Below are 16,462 nucleotides of genomic sequence, written 5' to 3' on the forward strand. Positions count from 1 at the left end.
AATGATAAATGTTATGGACCCAAACAAGAACTGTACACTGATAAGAACAAGTTGCAACACAACAAAATGATTCATAAATAAAACCGAAGTAACAGTAGTTTTTTTTAATTCTAAGTTATCAATTTTTTTTCAAGTCTTGATTGATAGGATCTTTTAAATGTCAAGTTAGACTGTGGTGTGTGACACATACACGCAAAAAAATATTTTCCCCGTATCTGTGGCAGTTAGCAGCATGCAGTGTTAACAGTGACGATTACCTGATGCTATTCTGTGATAGATAAAAGGTCAGCTCTGTGAGTCTTGTGATCTGCAGTAACCTGTGTATATTAACCAAAGCACCGTCTGCTGTCAATGAAAACTATGTTACATCTGAAATGATGCTGTTTTACGCCTGACCTGCAGAAGAATTTTCATATAGGTCACTTTCATTTTCTCAATGGGAAGATGAACTCAAAGATTAGCATACATACATAAACACACACACAAACACACACACACACACACCATAGTCTGTAAGTATTTGGTTAGTGACACAGTGAAGTGACATTGCTGCTGGCAATCCTCCATCCGTGGGCAATAACCTGTAGATACTGACACTGAGCTGCTATGTAAATATGTACCAGGTTTATTTAAACCATGATTGCCTAAGTTGGAGCCTAGCAGAAGACCTGCTGATGTGGTCATTAGTTGTCCCACACCATCTGAACATTAGTAGTCTATAATTCACCAGTTCCACACCCATTGACAGCACCATGTAAAATGCACAGGTTTATTGAATCCTGCAGGTGAGACTCACTTGCATTGGCAGTTACTCAGTACCATCTGTTCTGTTCTATCCAGGGCATTTTCTGTTTGGTGGTATCAACTGCATCTTGCGTTTTCTTTGTCGTCCTCTAGCAGTTAGTTAAACGTTGCAGGAAAAAATAATAGCGTGAAATGTAGGACAGGCCTACATGTTGCAGTTATTAGACAGTGGGCCAGTCGCTATTGGTCCAGCTCACTGTTTTTTTTTGTAAACAAAACCTACAAGAAGAAAAAAGAATCCCATAGTTAAAGGGGAAGCAAAGCCACATCAAAGGAAATGCTTCCTGAAGCAAACTCACCCCTCAAAAAAGTCTGCTCCTTTGCTTCCTGTTGCCAAACCCCAAAGCTTCACTGAAACGAGGTATCTTGCCAGAAAATCAACCCCCACATCCCCCCCACACACACACACACAGACACACTCACCTACGCACACACACACACACACGCACACAAAACAGGAGGATCAATGTCAACTTCTCATTGTCAGTTAGTTTATTTTTATTAGCTTCATATCTGAGAATAAATGCTAAATATAATAGGATTGTTTTTGTTTGAAGCTGCTTCCTGTAGCAAACTCACCCCTCAAAAAATTCTGCTCCTTTGCTTCCTGTTGCCAAACCCCAAAGCTTCACTGAAACGAGGTATCTTGCCAGAAAATCAACCCCCACATCCCCCCCCCCCCCACACACACACACACATACACACACACACACACGCACACACACACATACACACACACACGCACACACACACACACACACGCACACACACACATACACACACACAGGCGCACACACACACAAGCACATAAAACTGGAGGATCAATGTCAACTTGTCATTGTCAGTTAGTTTATTTTTATTAGCTTCATATCTGAGAATAAATGCGAAATATAATAGGATTGTTTTAACAGTTGTTAAAATAATGCACAGTGAAGGAACTTTTCATTCAAATGAGCTGTCAGAGAGTAAGTCTGGTATTAGCAGCACACGTTTACATGATTACAAATGTATAAAAACCGAACACAAATAATCTGGACAAAATTGAATTCAATGTCAAAAGAGAACAGCCTTCCATCAGCATTTCCCATTTAAGGAGACCTTACACATGTATCCACAGCAGAAATAATGACTTAAAAAATTAAAATATAATGCATCTATTTTAAAATATTGCAGATATTACATGCTACTGTTACGGCAGAGGCCATGACAACATCCCAAACACTGAATCTGAGAATGGAAATGCCACACCTCATGAAAAAAAAAAAAAAAAAAAAAACTTAAGTGAAGTAAAAGGCAATTCAAACATTCAAGAGCAATCTGTGTAAAATTATTAAGCAGTAGTATAAGTGATCTGCACTTGCACATAAATATCATGGCCTTGTAACATTTATAAGCACATAAAAGCATGAAGGAAGTGTCCCAGAGCAAATTGTATGTTTTGCCTATCTATTGGATATATTTTTTAAATAATAAAAATGACAAATACTCCTCATTACCATTCTTTGTAATGGCCTTTCAATAGATGACTGATACTATTGTACAACTGATCAATTTCCCTGGACACTTTTGCAAAAGAAAATTATTTGTATTATTAATTTACATTACACCAAACTATCTATATTAGAGAACCATATTTAGGGGGAAAAGGATCTGAGAAAAAGTGATATTTTCATAGCAAAACATTTCTCAAATGGATTTATTGCAGTAGGTGTTCAGCATTTCCATCACTGACATGTACCCACCACTAGAGGGCTCAATTCTCTCTGAGGAGGATCTGCCAAGCGCTCCCTCCAGTGGTCCTGGGGCGTTACTGCTACCAGTTGCAGTATCTGAGTCAAAATCATGAGAGGGGAGGGGTAGCAGGGGCATGTTGAGAAGGTGAGGGGGTAGTGGGATGGGAGAAGGGGTCACAGGACTGGGTAGTGAAAAAGGAAGAATGGCTAGAGGAGGAACTGTGTCTATTTCCTTTGAGCCATCCCCAATGTCACCCTCCTCCTCCTCATTCTGCTCCCTGCGGCCTGGATCCAGCTGTCTGGATTTCCCTGGATGATCGCTGAGGTGCTCGTAGGAAGACCTGGCCGGGACAGGGGCATCCTCACCCACCACCTCCACAGAGCACCTCGCGTCCATCTGGTAGCTGAAATGCACTTCAGTCCCATAAGAGTCGGGGTATTCGGAGTAGAAGTAGCCCATGTTGGAGAAGCAGGAGGAGCCGGCACTGCTGTCCCAGAGATCTGTGGGGTTGCTCGTGTGGAGCAGGGCGGCGACGTCCTCAGTTTTGAACACCTCTACAGCGGAGATGTCCTCAAAACTCTGGGGGATATCAAAGGATTCTGGGGCGTACATGGGACTCAGCCATTTCTGGACAGGATTGAATAGAGAAGAGAAGGGGACTCAGTGAGCCAAACCAAAGCCAGAAAAGAATGAATATTCATGCACCTGACACATAATTCATTAAATAATTAAGAGCCACAGTCACATAGCAGTGCTACGCAGGAAGTGTTCCTTAAGAGTTTTCTATAATTTAACAGCAGTGCTGGTGCCTCAACTGTAAATCATATTTATAGGTTTGCAAGAATGAAAATGGTGCAAGATCAATGGAACACGTTTCAAAAATAGTGAAAGGATGTTTTTGATCCCCAGGGTAGACCTCAGCCTGAAACCAAGATCAGAGAGAGCAGCTGTTTTTGTCTACACTTTGATTGCCTGCGTGTTTCTGTCACTGAGGGAATGAAAGAAACCGCAGAAAACAGCTGAGCTCAAACTGCATTTCCCAGGGAACCCAGCGGTTCTGTGTGGTGCACCTCTTCCTACAGAGTGCCAGCAAAGCGCCTCACATCACAAAGCTGCTGGTTTTACGCACTAAAGAGCGTTAAGCGCTGCGTCAGAAGCCCATCCATCAGTTTAAAACGTATCAGGCATTTAGATGGTGACTCTGAGCGCTCTTCAATTAAAAATAATTAATCTAAAAACCACCAGTTTATGCTCCAGAGATACAACATGCCTTGCAGTGACCCTTGTGATTTACCTGGAAATTCCCTCCATGGACAGAATTTAAGGACTGGAAGTAGGTGGATGGGTTTGGCACATGTGGCAGCTTCCACTTGTAAACCCTGGAAAACAATAAATAATGAGCAGGGAAACAAAGCAAAATGTGTCCCATATCTGTACTGAGCATCTGAGCATTTGCATCAAGACCATCCTATCAGCATGTGACCCTCTAATATCCTAGAGTACTATCACTGACGTGTCACAAGTACTGAATCAACGATGCATGATCTCCCCACAGATGCAGTGTGACATGTTGACTTTGCGTGATGTCACTTTCCCACATGAGCCCCTCCCCACTGCTCACCAGCCGGCTCTGTGGAATTTGCAGGTGATCAGGACCAGAAGGGCAACAGCAGCAGTCACCAGCCCCAAAGTCACCTGCAGTTCTGGGCCCAGACCTGGGAAAGACCCTGGGGGCGAGGCTAGAGAGAGTGAGGGGTGAGGGAGAAAGGGGGGAGGGGACGGGAGAGGGAGAAGAGAAATACAGTGGAGAAAGTGAGTGAGCACAGAGCCCTCCTTCTCACCTCAGCAGATGTGCCATCAAATACAATTGCATAAACAAGAGAAAAACATCAAGCAGAGATGAGTTCAATGATCCTTCAACTGTTATTGCTTTTGAAAAATAACTGTTACACATTACAAATTCAAAATGGTCACAGTCACTTGAATTAAAAGCTGTTACCTCTTTCAGGTGACCTCCCGACCTCTGACCTCCAGGACGCAGTGGGGCTCCAGCTGCTCCACACCCCTCTGAGGGCGGGTAAACTATTCCGTGGCTCTGATGGCTTCACTCGAACCCTGGCCTCATACTGCCGTCCCTTTTCAAGCTTGTCCTCGGGCAGCTCTACTGACATCTGTTTGGCCGTGAGGTTCCTTGACACCGCATTCTGAGACAGAAGCACGGACAGACAAACAGAGAAAACGGGAACTTCATCATCAGGGCGGAGCTGCTGGGCGGGTCAGAGTTCATCTGAAATCCTACTGATGTCCTGTGACACGCACACTCCAGTAACACACCTGTCGGCACCACTCACCTCCCAGGGCTGCTCTGACCGTTTGTACTGCAGTTCAAAATTATAGCTGGGGATCAGATTTGAATGGGGACTGCCGAGACTCCAGGAGACATTTGACTTGACGACGATGGGTTTGCCAGGGGGGTGCATTTTTACTGCCGAAAAGCAACAGCAACAAAAGACAGGCCTCAGTTAATTTTCCATAAAGAGCAGTCAATTAGTTTCAACCCCAGAGCTCGGTTGTACATTATCGCTAAAGCATTAAGAAAAGTGTAGAAATAAGGCAAACATTTAATATGTCTGGTAGCCATCTCTTGTGCCCTCACGGTAGCAAACAGGGAATGAGTAAGGGGGAATCAGGCCGCAAACTCACAAACTCAGAGCGACAGAGGGCAAAGGTACACAAGGATGCTTTAAGCTCAGTGCAGAGCCCTTTGTAAAATCAGAGGCAGTCACCATTATGCGCCGGCCAGTAGTCCTTCAAACAGGCAACCTCAGAGTCTCCACACACGACATTAATAGTCAATTTGTAGTAATAAGAGAATACCTGCAATGGAGAAGTAACAGACAGAGAAAATAAAGTTTCAGGTTTTGTTGTTACAAATCAGGGAACAAGAGAAAGAGTGCCATAAGCATAAGCCTTTGTCGTATTTTGTCATTAAACTAGTCAATACTCCTCTTGGTTGAATGCTGCTAAAATGGAAATCGACCCTGTGGCCTGGATTCAATCAGCATTTGCCATTAACTTTGACTCTAAATGTGAAAGATCTGTTGGTGATCTTCACACATGCAGCTTGGAGAGTGTGCTTGTGAGGGAGGAAACCATCCCTAGCGCTTCATTGCAAGTCCACATTAAAGACAAATATTAATTGTATCCAGACCACAGAGATGACCTCCATTTTAGCAGTTATCATTAGTGAAAATTAAGGACAGAAGTAGACTGAATCCAGCTTGATTGCATTCATATATTCTTACAGACATGTTGTGTATGTACAGTATTCTGTATATAGAGAGCAGTTGGACAAAATAACAGAAACACCACATGAAAGAGGACTTTTAACTAACTTATAACTACAAAGGCAGCTGTTGTATTATGTTGAACACCAATTTGCAGAATGCGTCAGGAATTACAGAGGTCTGACAATCAGCAGTTTCATATGCAAGTTTCCAAAGCAACAAGAGGCAGCTAACAGAGTTCAAGAGGCCAAATAGTCAGTGGCCAAACTGAAGGTGCATCAGCAAGGGGAACTGCCAAAAATGATGACAAACATCCCCACACTAACAAATTGTGCCGGCAAAGAGAGACAGTAGTCACAAGTCAAAGTTCACTGGCAGGGACAGACGGATACTTAACAGCACAGTTACTAAACACCCAGTACTACTGCCGCAAAAATGACCTCCCAACAAAAACTCAATCGCAATCTCACAGAGCTGCTGTTCATGGCAATTCAGAGGATCCCTTATCTCTAAGGCTAATGTATAATGACGTGGGACCTGGTGCCAGGATCACAGAACCTGGAACCCTGAGTAATGGATGAAAGTCACGCAATCTGAGGAGCGGTCGTCTAACACGGGGCTCAGGCTTGTGGACGCCTGCACAGAGAGAGGACTCGGGAGACAGAGATAAGTGAAACAACGAAAGACCTTACCACCTTAACCAACCAGGAACAAAGAAACAAAACAACAAACGGCCAAAAACCACAAAGGACTAAACCTGCCCACTGTGGCTGTCAGAACTCGCAAACAGAGACCAGGAGCTTACATGCACAGGAGTAAGAACAGGTGTACTGAATAAACTCGCAAACAATAATTAACTAATGATTTGATAACAACATCACAAACAGTGACCAAATAGACAGAAATGAGACACACTAGGGCTGAGGAACAGGCAGCATCTGGTGGACAGACTAGGGAACTGTGACATTGTGCTGTTTTTCCTTCATCTGGATGGGCTTACTGAGAAGAAAGCCAATGGAAGTCTTCAGCCCACAATACCTGTGGTCAGCTGTTGAACATGCTGGCAAATATGTAATGGTATGAGCAGCCATTTGGAGGGAGTCATTAGGTCTGATGCTTCCTCTGCATGGTCCAATATCTCACAATCAGATCACTGCACACAATTCAAAACTTGTACGACATCATTCCAAGAAGGACAATGAAGGGTGGCTCTATACCTTACAAGTTACTAGTTGTTAAAATTCCGTTAGGCATTTCCATTATTTTATTCAACCCTTGAACATATGCACAGTATATGTTATGTACATAGATTTTTTTCCTCAACAATATTCAAGCATAGTGTGTGAACAGGTAAAAAATTAGAAATATTGGCGGTGGTGTAATATTGCATTTAGTTTCAAAGGAACCCTGTCAGAAACCTCATGTCAAAGGTTCTAATTTATGTTTTAGAATGTATACTTCGAAAGCAAGCTGGCAGGTCCTGAAGGCTTGGTCCTCACCCTCCGCGGGCATCAGCTCACAACTCTTCCTGCAAGAACAAAAGAAAAGATAAAATACTGAATGCTGCTGTGCTCTCGCAGATATTGGGACATTATTGAGAGTCTACTGGTTGCAGTGGAAGCACTCGCTGTTGCCGACCACCTTCCCATATTGCTTGGAATGATACATACACATTTCCAACTAGTGCTTTTGCTTTGAGAACGCAGTGGACCTCCGGGGGTGTTCCCAAACCGTTCCAAACACAGCTTATTTTTTTGATGTAGTCATTAAAACAAGTCAGATCTACAGAGAGAAAAGACGCACAAAATCTGCTTGTAAGCCGTACCTTTATATTGGAATTGATTGTTCATTTTACATTTTACCCAACTGTCCTAACTCCTTTGGCCTATACAATGAAATTAATGGAAATCTATCTATCTATCTATCTATCTATCTATCTATCCATCATCTATCTATCTGTGTGATCATCTGTTTCTCCATCAGTCATTTTTCGCTCCTGCTCTTTTCATTCCCGCTCTGTCCAGTAAAGGTGGACTTGAGTGCCAGATGTACCCTCAGGTAGCCTTACCTTGCAGCGAGTGACAGGGAAGCATCTGCACGGCGAGCAGAAGAAAGAGAGACCTCCGCCACAGGACCTCCATCATTGCTCCTACAGATGGACAGAGACTCTTATTTCCATGGTTACATGTCTGTTTCAGCAAAAATATTTTATTTTCTGCATGTAGAACATACTGTAAGATTCCACAGCCATATGTTAGTACAAACAGTATGTGTTTAAAAAAAAAAAAAAAAACTGTTTTTACAGTTCACTGAATGACAACTAAGGTTCCTAATTTTATAATTAATGTCGTACCAGATCAACCGGACGGTTGGTAGGTTGGCCAATAGCAGCTGCCCAAGTGGCGAGGGTGGCACGGCTGTGAGGTGTGAGAGTTGGCACTCGTACGCGGCACAGTGCTGGAGAGCATAAACCCCACCCTGAAAAATGTGAAACAAATGGCACCCGCAACAGCAACTGTGACCAAATGACCAGAGTCCATTCTGCTTGCACAGCAAAAGTGCTGCATTTGCACCATGTATAAATATTAGCAGTGAAGTTGGGGGGATGGGGGGGGGGGGCTGCATACACTTAACAACAAAAACTCCCAAATAGGGTCATATGACTAAGAGCTGAGTTTAACATTACATGGCATTGCAGGAATTTATCAGATGCACCTACCCAGAGAGACTATATGCATTTCTACATAGTATCAATTTATAAAGCTGGATATATACTGAAGTCCTGTCCTGTCCTGGGATTCCATCCTGCAAGCTTTAGGTCACACAAGAAAATGCCCAGCGTTAATTCAACTCTAACAGTGTTAATTAAACTCTTAACAGATAGCATTTGGTCCGAAATGCCATCTGTTAGAGTTGAACTAACACTGGACATTTTCCTGTGTTACCTAAAGCATGCAGTTCAGTTCCCTAACCATTGTACTACACCGCCGTACTACAGAGCTTAGGGCTCCGCTCAGGTTCTGCTCAGAACGCGAGCTGCTATGGCTGTCTAACTGTGGCACCTGCTTCACTGACACTCCAGGCCACCCGTGCTAGTCATACGGGGTTGCGTTATTACCGAAACGCTTTAAGAACGAGCTCGTGATCCTGCTCAGAGACGGATGAGCACAGTCGAATCCAGTGTGAGATGGACACCGCTTCTAATGTAGATGATGGTAAATGTTTTTCTTTTCTTTTCAATTTGATGAGTATTTTATGATTAGACTTGATTGTAGCTCATTTCCTCGTTATGGCAAATGAGCATTCAGCTGAGACCTACAGTCATTTTGTTACCAATAAAAGCCAAAGGTCCCTCGCTGATCTTGCCTTATTCGTGCAGTGTTTTCAGTAGGACAGGATATAATTCAAAAATACAGGCTGAAAATTGCCATCCAGCATCTCAAATCAAAAATTAAGGTGGGTTCACTTGGCTGAGAGGCAACAACTAAAAAAACTGTCACACTATGCCATTGCTCCAACATTCAATTAAAATTTCCCAAATGTGTCACTTCTACGGAGCAGGTTTACCTCTCATTCCAGATGTCTGGCAGTCAAAAGGACAATCCAGATGTCCCGGTTCTTCCTCTCTCTCCCTCTCTCTCTCACAAACCTCTTCACTCTATGAGACCCCTGCCACTTTCAATCACTTCTTTTCTTTCTACCCCTTTAAGTGATAATCTCTTCTCTTTTTCTGTCTACCCTATTTTACTTACTCAGCCCCCCCCCTTTCTCTTTCTCTCTCTTGCTCTCTCTCTCTCTCTGATGGTTATGACGATGAAGACATTCTGGTCCCAGCCCAGTGACATTTCATGGCAGTGCAGGCAAACCACAATTTTGTTCTGACCCTGACGGTTGTATCTCATACAGGAAGCCACAGTGGAGGCTGAGGAAAGAAAAAAAAATATCACCATCTCTCTCGCTCTAACACACACGCACACACACACATACCCACGCACACATACATGCACACACAGACAAACACGCACACGCACATGCACACGCACGCTTTTTATGTGGCGTGAGCACTGCGAATGAAGGCCTGGGGCCTGTTGTCACCTGTGAAGGTAAAAATAGAGTGACTGCGACCCTGCCAAACCACATCCTGCCAAAGAGCCCCAGCAAAGGCACAATAAACTGAAGTGCACAGGCCAGAATAATTACATCTGGGGGGGGGCTGCATTTACCATAAACACGCAAGAGTTAAAATGAGCATTTCAGCATTTGACCACCCACATTTACATGATGTTTTCACACACGGTCCATTTATACAGCTGGACATTTTAGCTTAAGTATCTTGCAGCAGGTACAGCAGCACTGCTCCATTCACCCAAGCCCATGCACTCATTACTCGTGGCCTGTTTAACTGCGCCATGCCACATGCATGCTCATACAGACCCCTGAGCACAGTCACTGCAACAGTGCAAACGTGTCAGTGCACAACACCCTTTACTGTTCTTGCACCGCACAAACATAGTGGTGCATGTGCCACGTGTAAAGTAGGAACATGCATATCAAACTTAATTTAGTAAAGCCATCTGTACTTTTCTAGCCTCTCCATGATTTACACTTCAAAACAAAAAATGAACATTAACTGTTGTCTGGGATCTGAACAATTAAATATGTGTGTGTGTGTGTGTGCATGTGTGGGCATGCGTACACAGACGCACACACATGCACACGTTGTGTATGGTCTTTAGTTTAATTTCAGATGAGACTGCTTCTTATTATTCTGTGAAACAAATTGAATTAATATGGATGGATAGGTTCTTCAGCCAAACCAGTCTGGCCCACCAGACCAGTCTGTGAGTTTCAGTTGCAAATATACAAATATTCAGAAGTCATATGGATTGCTTCGTCTTTATTGGGGGAAGGGGGGGGGGAGGTGTGATTGTTAAATGAGTCACATATTTGTGAGACTCAATCGCAAAAATATTTTGACCAATGAAAGCCCTGCTAAAAAATTATCTCATACCAAATCTGGCCAGATGACAGAATATTATTTCAGTAAGAGGAGAGAAACAGCATCGCACAAGCAAGAGAAACTTTATCCTTCACAATAGGACACAGACCCTTTCACAGGCACGGATGGAGTAGAGGGCCACATGGGTTTGAATACAGAGCCCCAAAACCTACGGTGGCATTTGCACTTATAGAGGGTCCTCAGAAGTGCTGACATAGGTGAACTTCATTCTGGGGCACATTATGCAAAATGACAACAACAACAACAACAACAAAGAAATAAAAAGGAAATGTGTTTCACAACCCCGTCGCGCCTGCATTCGCGCCATCACACTTGCAGCGCAATCTGTCACCTCGACGACCCTGTTTCTTTCTTGCCCTCCAGGACGCCTAACGGTAATCTTTCTGCTGAGGCTCAGAGCGAATGGCAAGGCAGCTCTGGCTTAAAGGTCAGAGTCCGCTTCGGGGCGGAAAAGAACACCGCACAGTGCATAGCTGGTGTACAAACGTTAAAAAAAGCTCCAGCTGCAGACCACAGCGAGGGGGGTGGTAGGAAAAGGGGGGGGGGGGGTTGGGGGGGGGGGGAGTAGTGTGAACAAGAGGCACAAAACAAAGTGAGAATAAACACAGACTCCTGAGGAAGTGAAGAATCTTTGAATTTAAGGGATAAGAAATGTTAAGGCCCAGAAGATAATTGCATACTGTTTAAAAGAAAGATAAAAACCCATTAGTCAGGAGAATCACTTGTGTGTGTGTGTGTGTGTGTGTGTGTGTGTGTGTGTGTGTGCATGCGTGTTGATACTCTGAGTTCATGTACCCTGAGCCTGATACAGAGCCACCTCATATTTTGGAGAATTTATTTTTCAGTATGCAATACCTTTCACTCTGACACCAACTCAGAGACCAACCAAATGACCTACCAGCAGCTTAGAAGTTAGAAAAGAGTACCTTCCTTTGACCACCAGATGGCACTAAAAGGATTATAGCTCCACTGTCCAGCTTTTAACCACAGCTAAACAGCCCTCCTTGTTTGATTGTACTGGACGACTATGTTAACAACCTTTTCCTCCATGACACATCCTGTGAACAACCAGACCAGCAATAAGACTCTCATTCACACTGCTTCCAGGGCGTGTAGTTCTGCTTCAGCAATGTTCCAGAATGTTCCAGTCCTTACATTTGAACATGGTTTTTAATGGTGGCTTCCCTCCTGTACGTCTCGGATGACTCTTGGTGAAAAGGGGCCCCCTGTCCCAATCTGCTGACCTACAATGCAGGCATTGGCCTTCACTTTAAACTGCCATTCTACTAACATTAATAAACCCAGACCATGGAGTGTTTTACCCGAGAACTCACACAGGAAGCAGTGCCTCAATTCTCTTCTTGTTTTGATCACCAAACTGAGTTTTTCACTGAAATGAACATAAATAAATCATAACAACAACAACAATAATAATAATCATCATCATCATCATCATATTCATAATATTAAGGTTAGAGAGGTGCAGAAAGCACTTCTCCTGTCATTGCTACAGTAATTGTGATAGGCAACTTCAGACTTAAGCAGCCAGAATTTTAACGGTAGTGGCAGTTTTGGTTGTTAGCCACATTAGTTGTCCTGTGCAGTGGGTAGCTAGTGAAACAGGACACATCTTTATTCCTGTACTGACATTGCAGAACAGTTTCCCACAATTTTTATGATTTTCTTCTCTCTTGTTCTTCTGGAACGCAGAAGGAAGTGGCCATTGCTGCTGCTCATTGCTGACTGGCTAGCCATCTGAAGCCCTGGTCTTCCACAGCCCCACACTTCTAAAAAACACAAGCAAGACACCGAAGCTCAAAGTGGACTGGAGTGCACTTTCAACCACCTGTTTTCGATGGGAGAGCAAGACTTTGTAAACCCTTTAAAGGAGAGACCAGTGGAAGTGTGCATGGACCAGGAAGAGGGTTTCTAACTCTCACAAAAAGCAACAGCATGCAACTGACCCGACCAACAGACCTACATGTTTAGGAGTTCTGTCCTGAGGGTACCGATTGAGGGGCAAGAGGAGATCCCACAGGATGTTCTTGATATTTCAAACACAGAGAGGAAGAGAGAGAATAAGATAAGAGAGAGACAGACAGAGAGAGAGAGAGAGAGAGAGAGAGAGAGATAGAGGGTGGAAGAACTTCCACCGAGATAACATATTGTTTTTAAAAAGTGGGTCAATGAGCCTTTAACTGTGGGGAGAACAGTGCATGCATGCAGGCGCAATTACGTAAGAAACTGAGCTCAAACCCAGACCAAAGAAAGGGTAACATGATCCAGACGTGTGCACGTTACACGTGCACATAAATGTGCAAGCACATTCCCCCTCTAGCAACAAGTACTGCTTCTCTGCAAATAACAGCATGTCCTCAGTCCCTCTGAGGTACTATGGTTTCATATTATAACCATATTAATACACCTGAGCCATATTGTGCCATATCATTGTTTTCATATACATATATTTATCGCATAGGTATACAGCATATCTTTGGATACTTTTTTGCTTGTTTTTTTTTTTTTTACGTTACGGTGGGCATTTGAATAGTTATGAAACTTGAAAATGTATTTATCATGAATTGCCTAAATCGAAGATTCAGCTGTAAGAATGCTTTTTTGTACAAAAAAAAGAAAACAGGAAAAATGTTATTTTTTTGGGGTAGGAGATCACTTGAACTAAACCCAAATACTGCCCAAAATCTGAGAAGAATGTCACTCTCAGACCACGCTTGAGCCACAGATGCTACTCAGGCTGCAGCAATTAGAGTAAATGAGCCCTTCAAAGGAAACACAGACCTCAAAGCATCCGTTTCCTGTGCAGTGGACCCAAGCCAGCTCTAGGATAGGTCCTCAATTAAGACCTTATAGAAGCACATGCCATGATTTCACACAGAACCAGTCAACGGTCACACGTTTGAGGGACACACGTTTCGATCCAACTAACTCGGGAGCAGGGCGGGGGGGGGGTATTCGAAATATTCGTGTAAAATCGCGCGGAGAGGTAACGCCCGAAGCATAGGCTCTGCGTCTCGGGGCCGCTGTCTGTGAACACTCTAGCAGTGGTTTGATGGTCCTAGGCCCTATTATCTGGGAGCTATTGAACTTTGAAAGCATTTGCTGGCTGCATTTTTTTCCAAATGGAAGCTTAAAGGGGAGTGCTGCTGTTTACAGAAACAAAAAAGTAAAGCTCATTGTTATGTAAGGTCTCAGTCTCAGATTTTTATAAAAGATTATAAGGAAATTAAAATTAAACTTGTGTATACATGCATGCATACACAGGTATGCACACGTGTGTGCGTGTGTATGTGCGTGTCTGCGTCTCTGAGTGTGAGTGTGCACGTTTGGCACTCAGTAATGATATTCAGTAAGAGATTTAGGTGCTGAGTGGCATTCTGAGGTAAATTAAAAGCACTGTCAGCCCATACAGTACAGTCTTGCCTCTGGGTGGCAGCTGTCTGAGTTTAAGGCATGCATTTGATTTAATTAAAAATGTTCAGCATCTTGACATCAGAGGAACATCTTAACTCTTTTAAAAGAAAACACAGTGATATAAGACACTGTCCTTCAGTGCCTCTCTCGGGCTCCATGGTGTGCAGCCCCTGTTTCTGTTTCTGTGGCAAAAGTACTCCCTCATTTCATTTAAATGTTTCATTAGCATGATATATCAAATGCATATTGATAAAGCTTACAATTTAATTGGCTGATTGATTTAATTGATCTAAAAATTGTTCTCTCCCTCTCCAACTCAGCTGATGTGTGGTGAACATTCTGGCACAAAATGGCTGCAGTGCATCACCCAGGTGGGTGCTACACATTGGTAGTGTTTGAGGTGAGTTTCCCTCTCATCACTGGAAAGCACTTTGAGCATCTGGAAAAGTTCTATATAATTCAATGTTCAAAGCTTACATATTTAACCGAATAACAACAAAACAGTTAGACAGTGTCAAAAAAAGAATGACGAACAATAACAACAGGAAACAGATCCAGAATATCAGACTCAGGATCACTGCACACTGCACTTTATGACAATGTTACAACATTTGTCTTAAGCAGTAATATGCTACTATGACTGATTATGACAACAGTTATACATACAACAGTGTTCTACAGGCTAGTTCTACAACTGCATTCTATAGGCTTTATGGCATATGGTAAAAGTAAAGTGTTAGAGAAAACCATGACTACTAATACCAATAAGAACATTAACAACAACAAAAAATTATCATCACAATTAAATTGTAACAAAAGTAATAGAGATAAAACTGGTAATAGGAACATGTAACAGAAACAGGTTAAAAAACACCTCTCTCTAGCTCTCTCTCTCTCTCTCCCCCCATTTTCTGTGTGTAGTATTTTCTGCTTTTTTGCACTTTCATGGCCTCCCTCCCAGCCACATGATCCTCCTCTCACCCTCCTATGTGGGTCTGGCTCCCTCTTAGATAAAAAAAAATTCCTGCTTTTTCACTGGAGATGAGGTACAACCGAGCAGCAGACTAATGCTGTCAAATCAGGGGACACAAATGTAATTCACAGGTGAGTAAGTATAATGGAATCAGTGGGTCTTCAACAAAACTTTACATTAAATCCACCCCCGATAACCGGGACACCATCATATGTTCATAAATGAATTTTTTCATCCATTTTTTTCTTTTGCAGTCATACCATATTTAATGTATGACTGATTGTTTCTCCTGCCTTACATTGGGTGGATTTATGAAACGTGAATATTCTGTCATTCACAGTGGCAGGCAATGGTTTGTGACATTTTTTTGCATTTTTTTGCTTTATTCAGACAGATAGAAGTTTGAAAGGGTAACAGACAGAGAAGGGTCCACAGCTGAGAAAGGGCAATGGTCAGGATCAAACCCCTACCAACCCAGGAGCCATCGCATTTGGCTCGAGAGTTGGCCGACTAATGAAATTCGCCAAAGGTCTTGCCGTGGTTTGCCATTTTAAAATTAGATTTTATGGTAACCCTCCATGAAATTCATATATGCTCCACTGCGAAACTGAAATGTAAATAAGGATAATCAACTTACATGCCAGTGGGTTCACAGTCTGTCCTTTAGGTGCAGTTGCTGGGTGTAGTTGCAGGAAGCGAGGGAGGGGAGTGGCTGGAAAACTAAAAGGAGAGACTCCATGCGGTCCGCCTCGGGCGCAGGTGTGCGTGGTGGCGGCCCCCACGGGCAGCCGTGACATTTAACCTGCCCTCTGCGGGTGTGAGCTCGTGGGGGGACAGCGCAGGTGCGCCGGCCCAACCTCTCGGGGCGCTGGAGGTCTGGTTACAACCCGCTCTGTTTACGACGCCCTTCTGCGCCGTAAATCCTGCCCTCGTCCCAGAAACCAATACGCAAAGGCAATGCCGTCTGGGGACACCGCTATCGCCGTAGTAGAGAGGTAGTAGAGACTGAGAATGTGAGAAAAGGGGGATGAAGGGGGGGGGGGGATAAAGGGAAGGCTTAACTCTGAAGATTTCTCATGCCACAGAAGGATACGGGGATATGATTGGATGAAAAAAACAGGGAAGGACAAACTGAGAGAGAAAAAAGACAGATAGAGATAGAGAGGGAAAGGAGGACAGGGTGAAAAATGAACCAACAGAGGAAGAATTTAA

At 43.4% G+C, this 16,462-nt stretch overlaps 1 protein-coding gene across 2 annotated transcripts; it reads right to left on the reverse strand.

The window, feature by feature from the left end:
- Nucleotides 1-1,636: 1,636 nt before the first annotated feature.
- Nucleotides 1,637-9,883, reverse strand: LOC135243545 (interleukin-2 receptor subunit beta-like). Of its 2 annotated transcripts, none has more exons than XM_064315462.1 (11): nucleotides 9,393-9,883; nucleotides 8,179-8,282; nucleotides 7,894-7,974; nucleotides 7,498-7,607; nucleotides 7,284-7,349; nucleotides 5,325-5,415; nucleotides 4,890-5,023; nucleotides 4,538-4,742; nucleotides 4,160-4,277; nucleotides 3,833-3,917; nucleotides 1,637-3,165 (listed from the first exon to the last, which is right to left on the reverse strand). In XM_064315462.1, exons 3-11 carry the CDS (start codon nucleotides 7,967-7,969, stop codon nucleotides 2,491-2,493), a joined length of 1,560 nt encoding a protein of 519 aa, XP_064171532.1. In that variant the 5' UTR covers nucleotides 7,970-7,974; nucleotides 8,179-8,282; nucleotides 9,393-9,883; the 3' UTR covers nucleotides 1,637-2,490. The 2 variants fall into 2 exon arrangements, with proteins under 2 accessions (XP_064171532.1, XP_064171530.1); XM_064315460.1 differs by having other exon boundaries at nucleotides 8,179-8,303.
- Nucleotides 9,884-16,462: the final 6,579 nt, after the last annotated feature.

Source organism: Anguilla rostrata, chromosome 17 (assembly GCF_018555375.3).
Source record: "Anguilla rostrata isolate EN2019 chromosome 17, ASM1855537v3, whole genome shotgun sequence".
In the NCBI taxonomy this organism is placed as follows: Eukaryota; Metazoa; Chordata; class Actinopteri; order Anguilliformes; family Anguillidae; genus Anguilla; species Anguilla rostrata.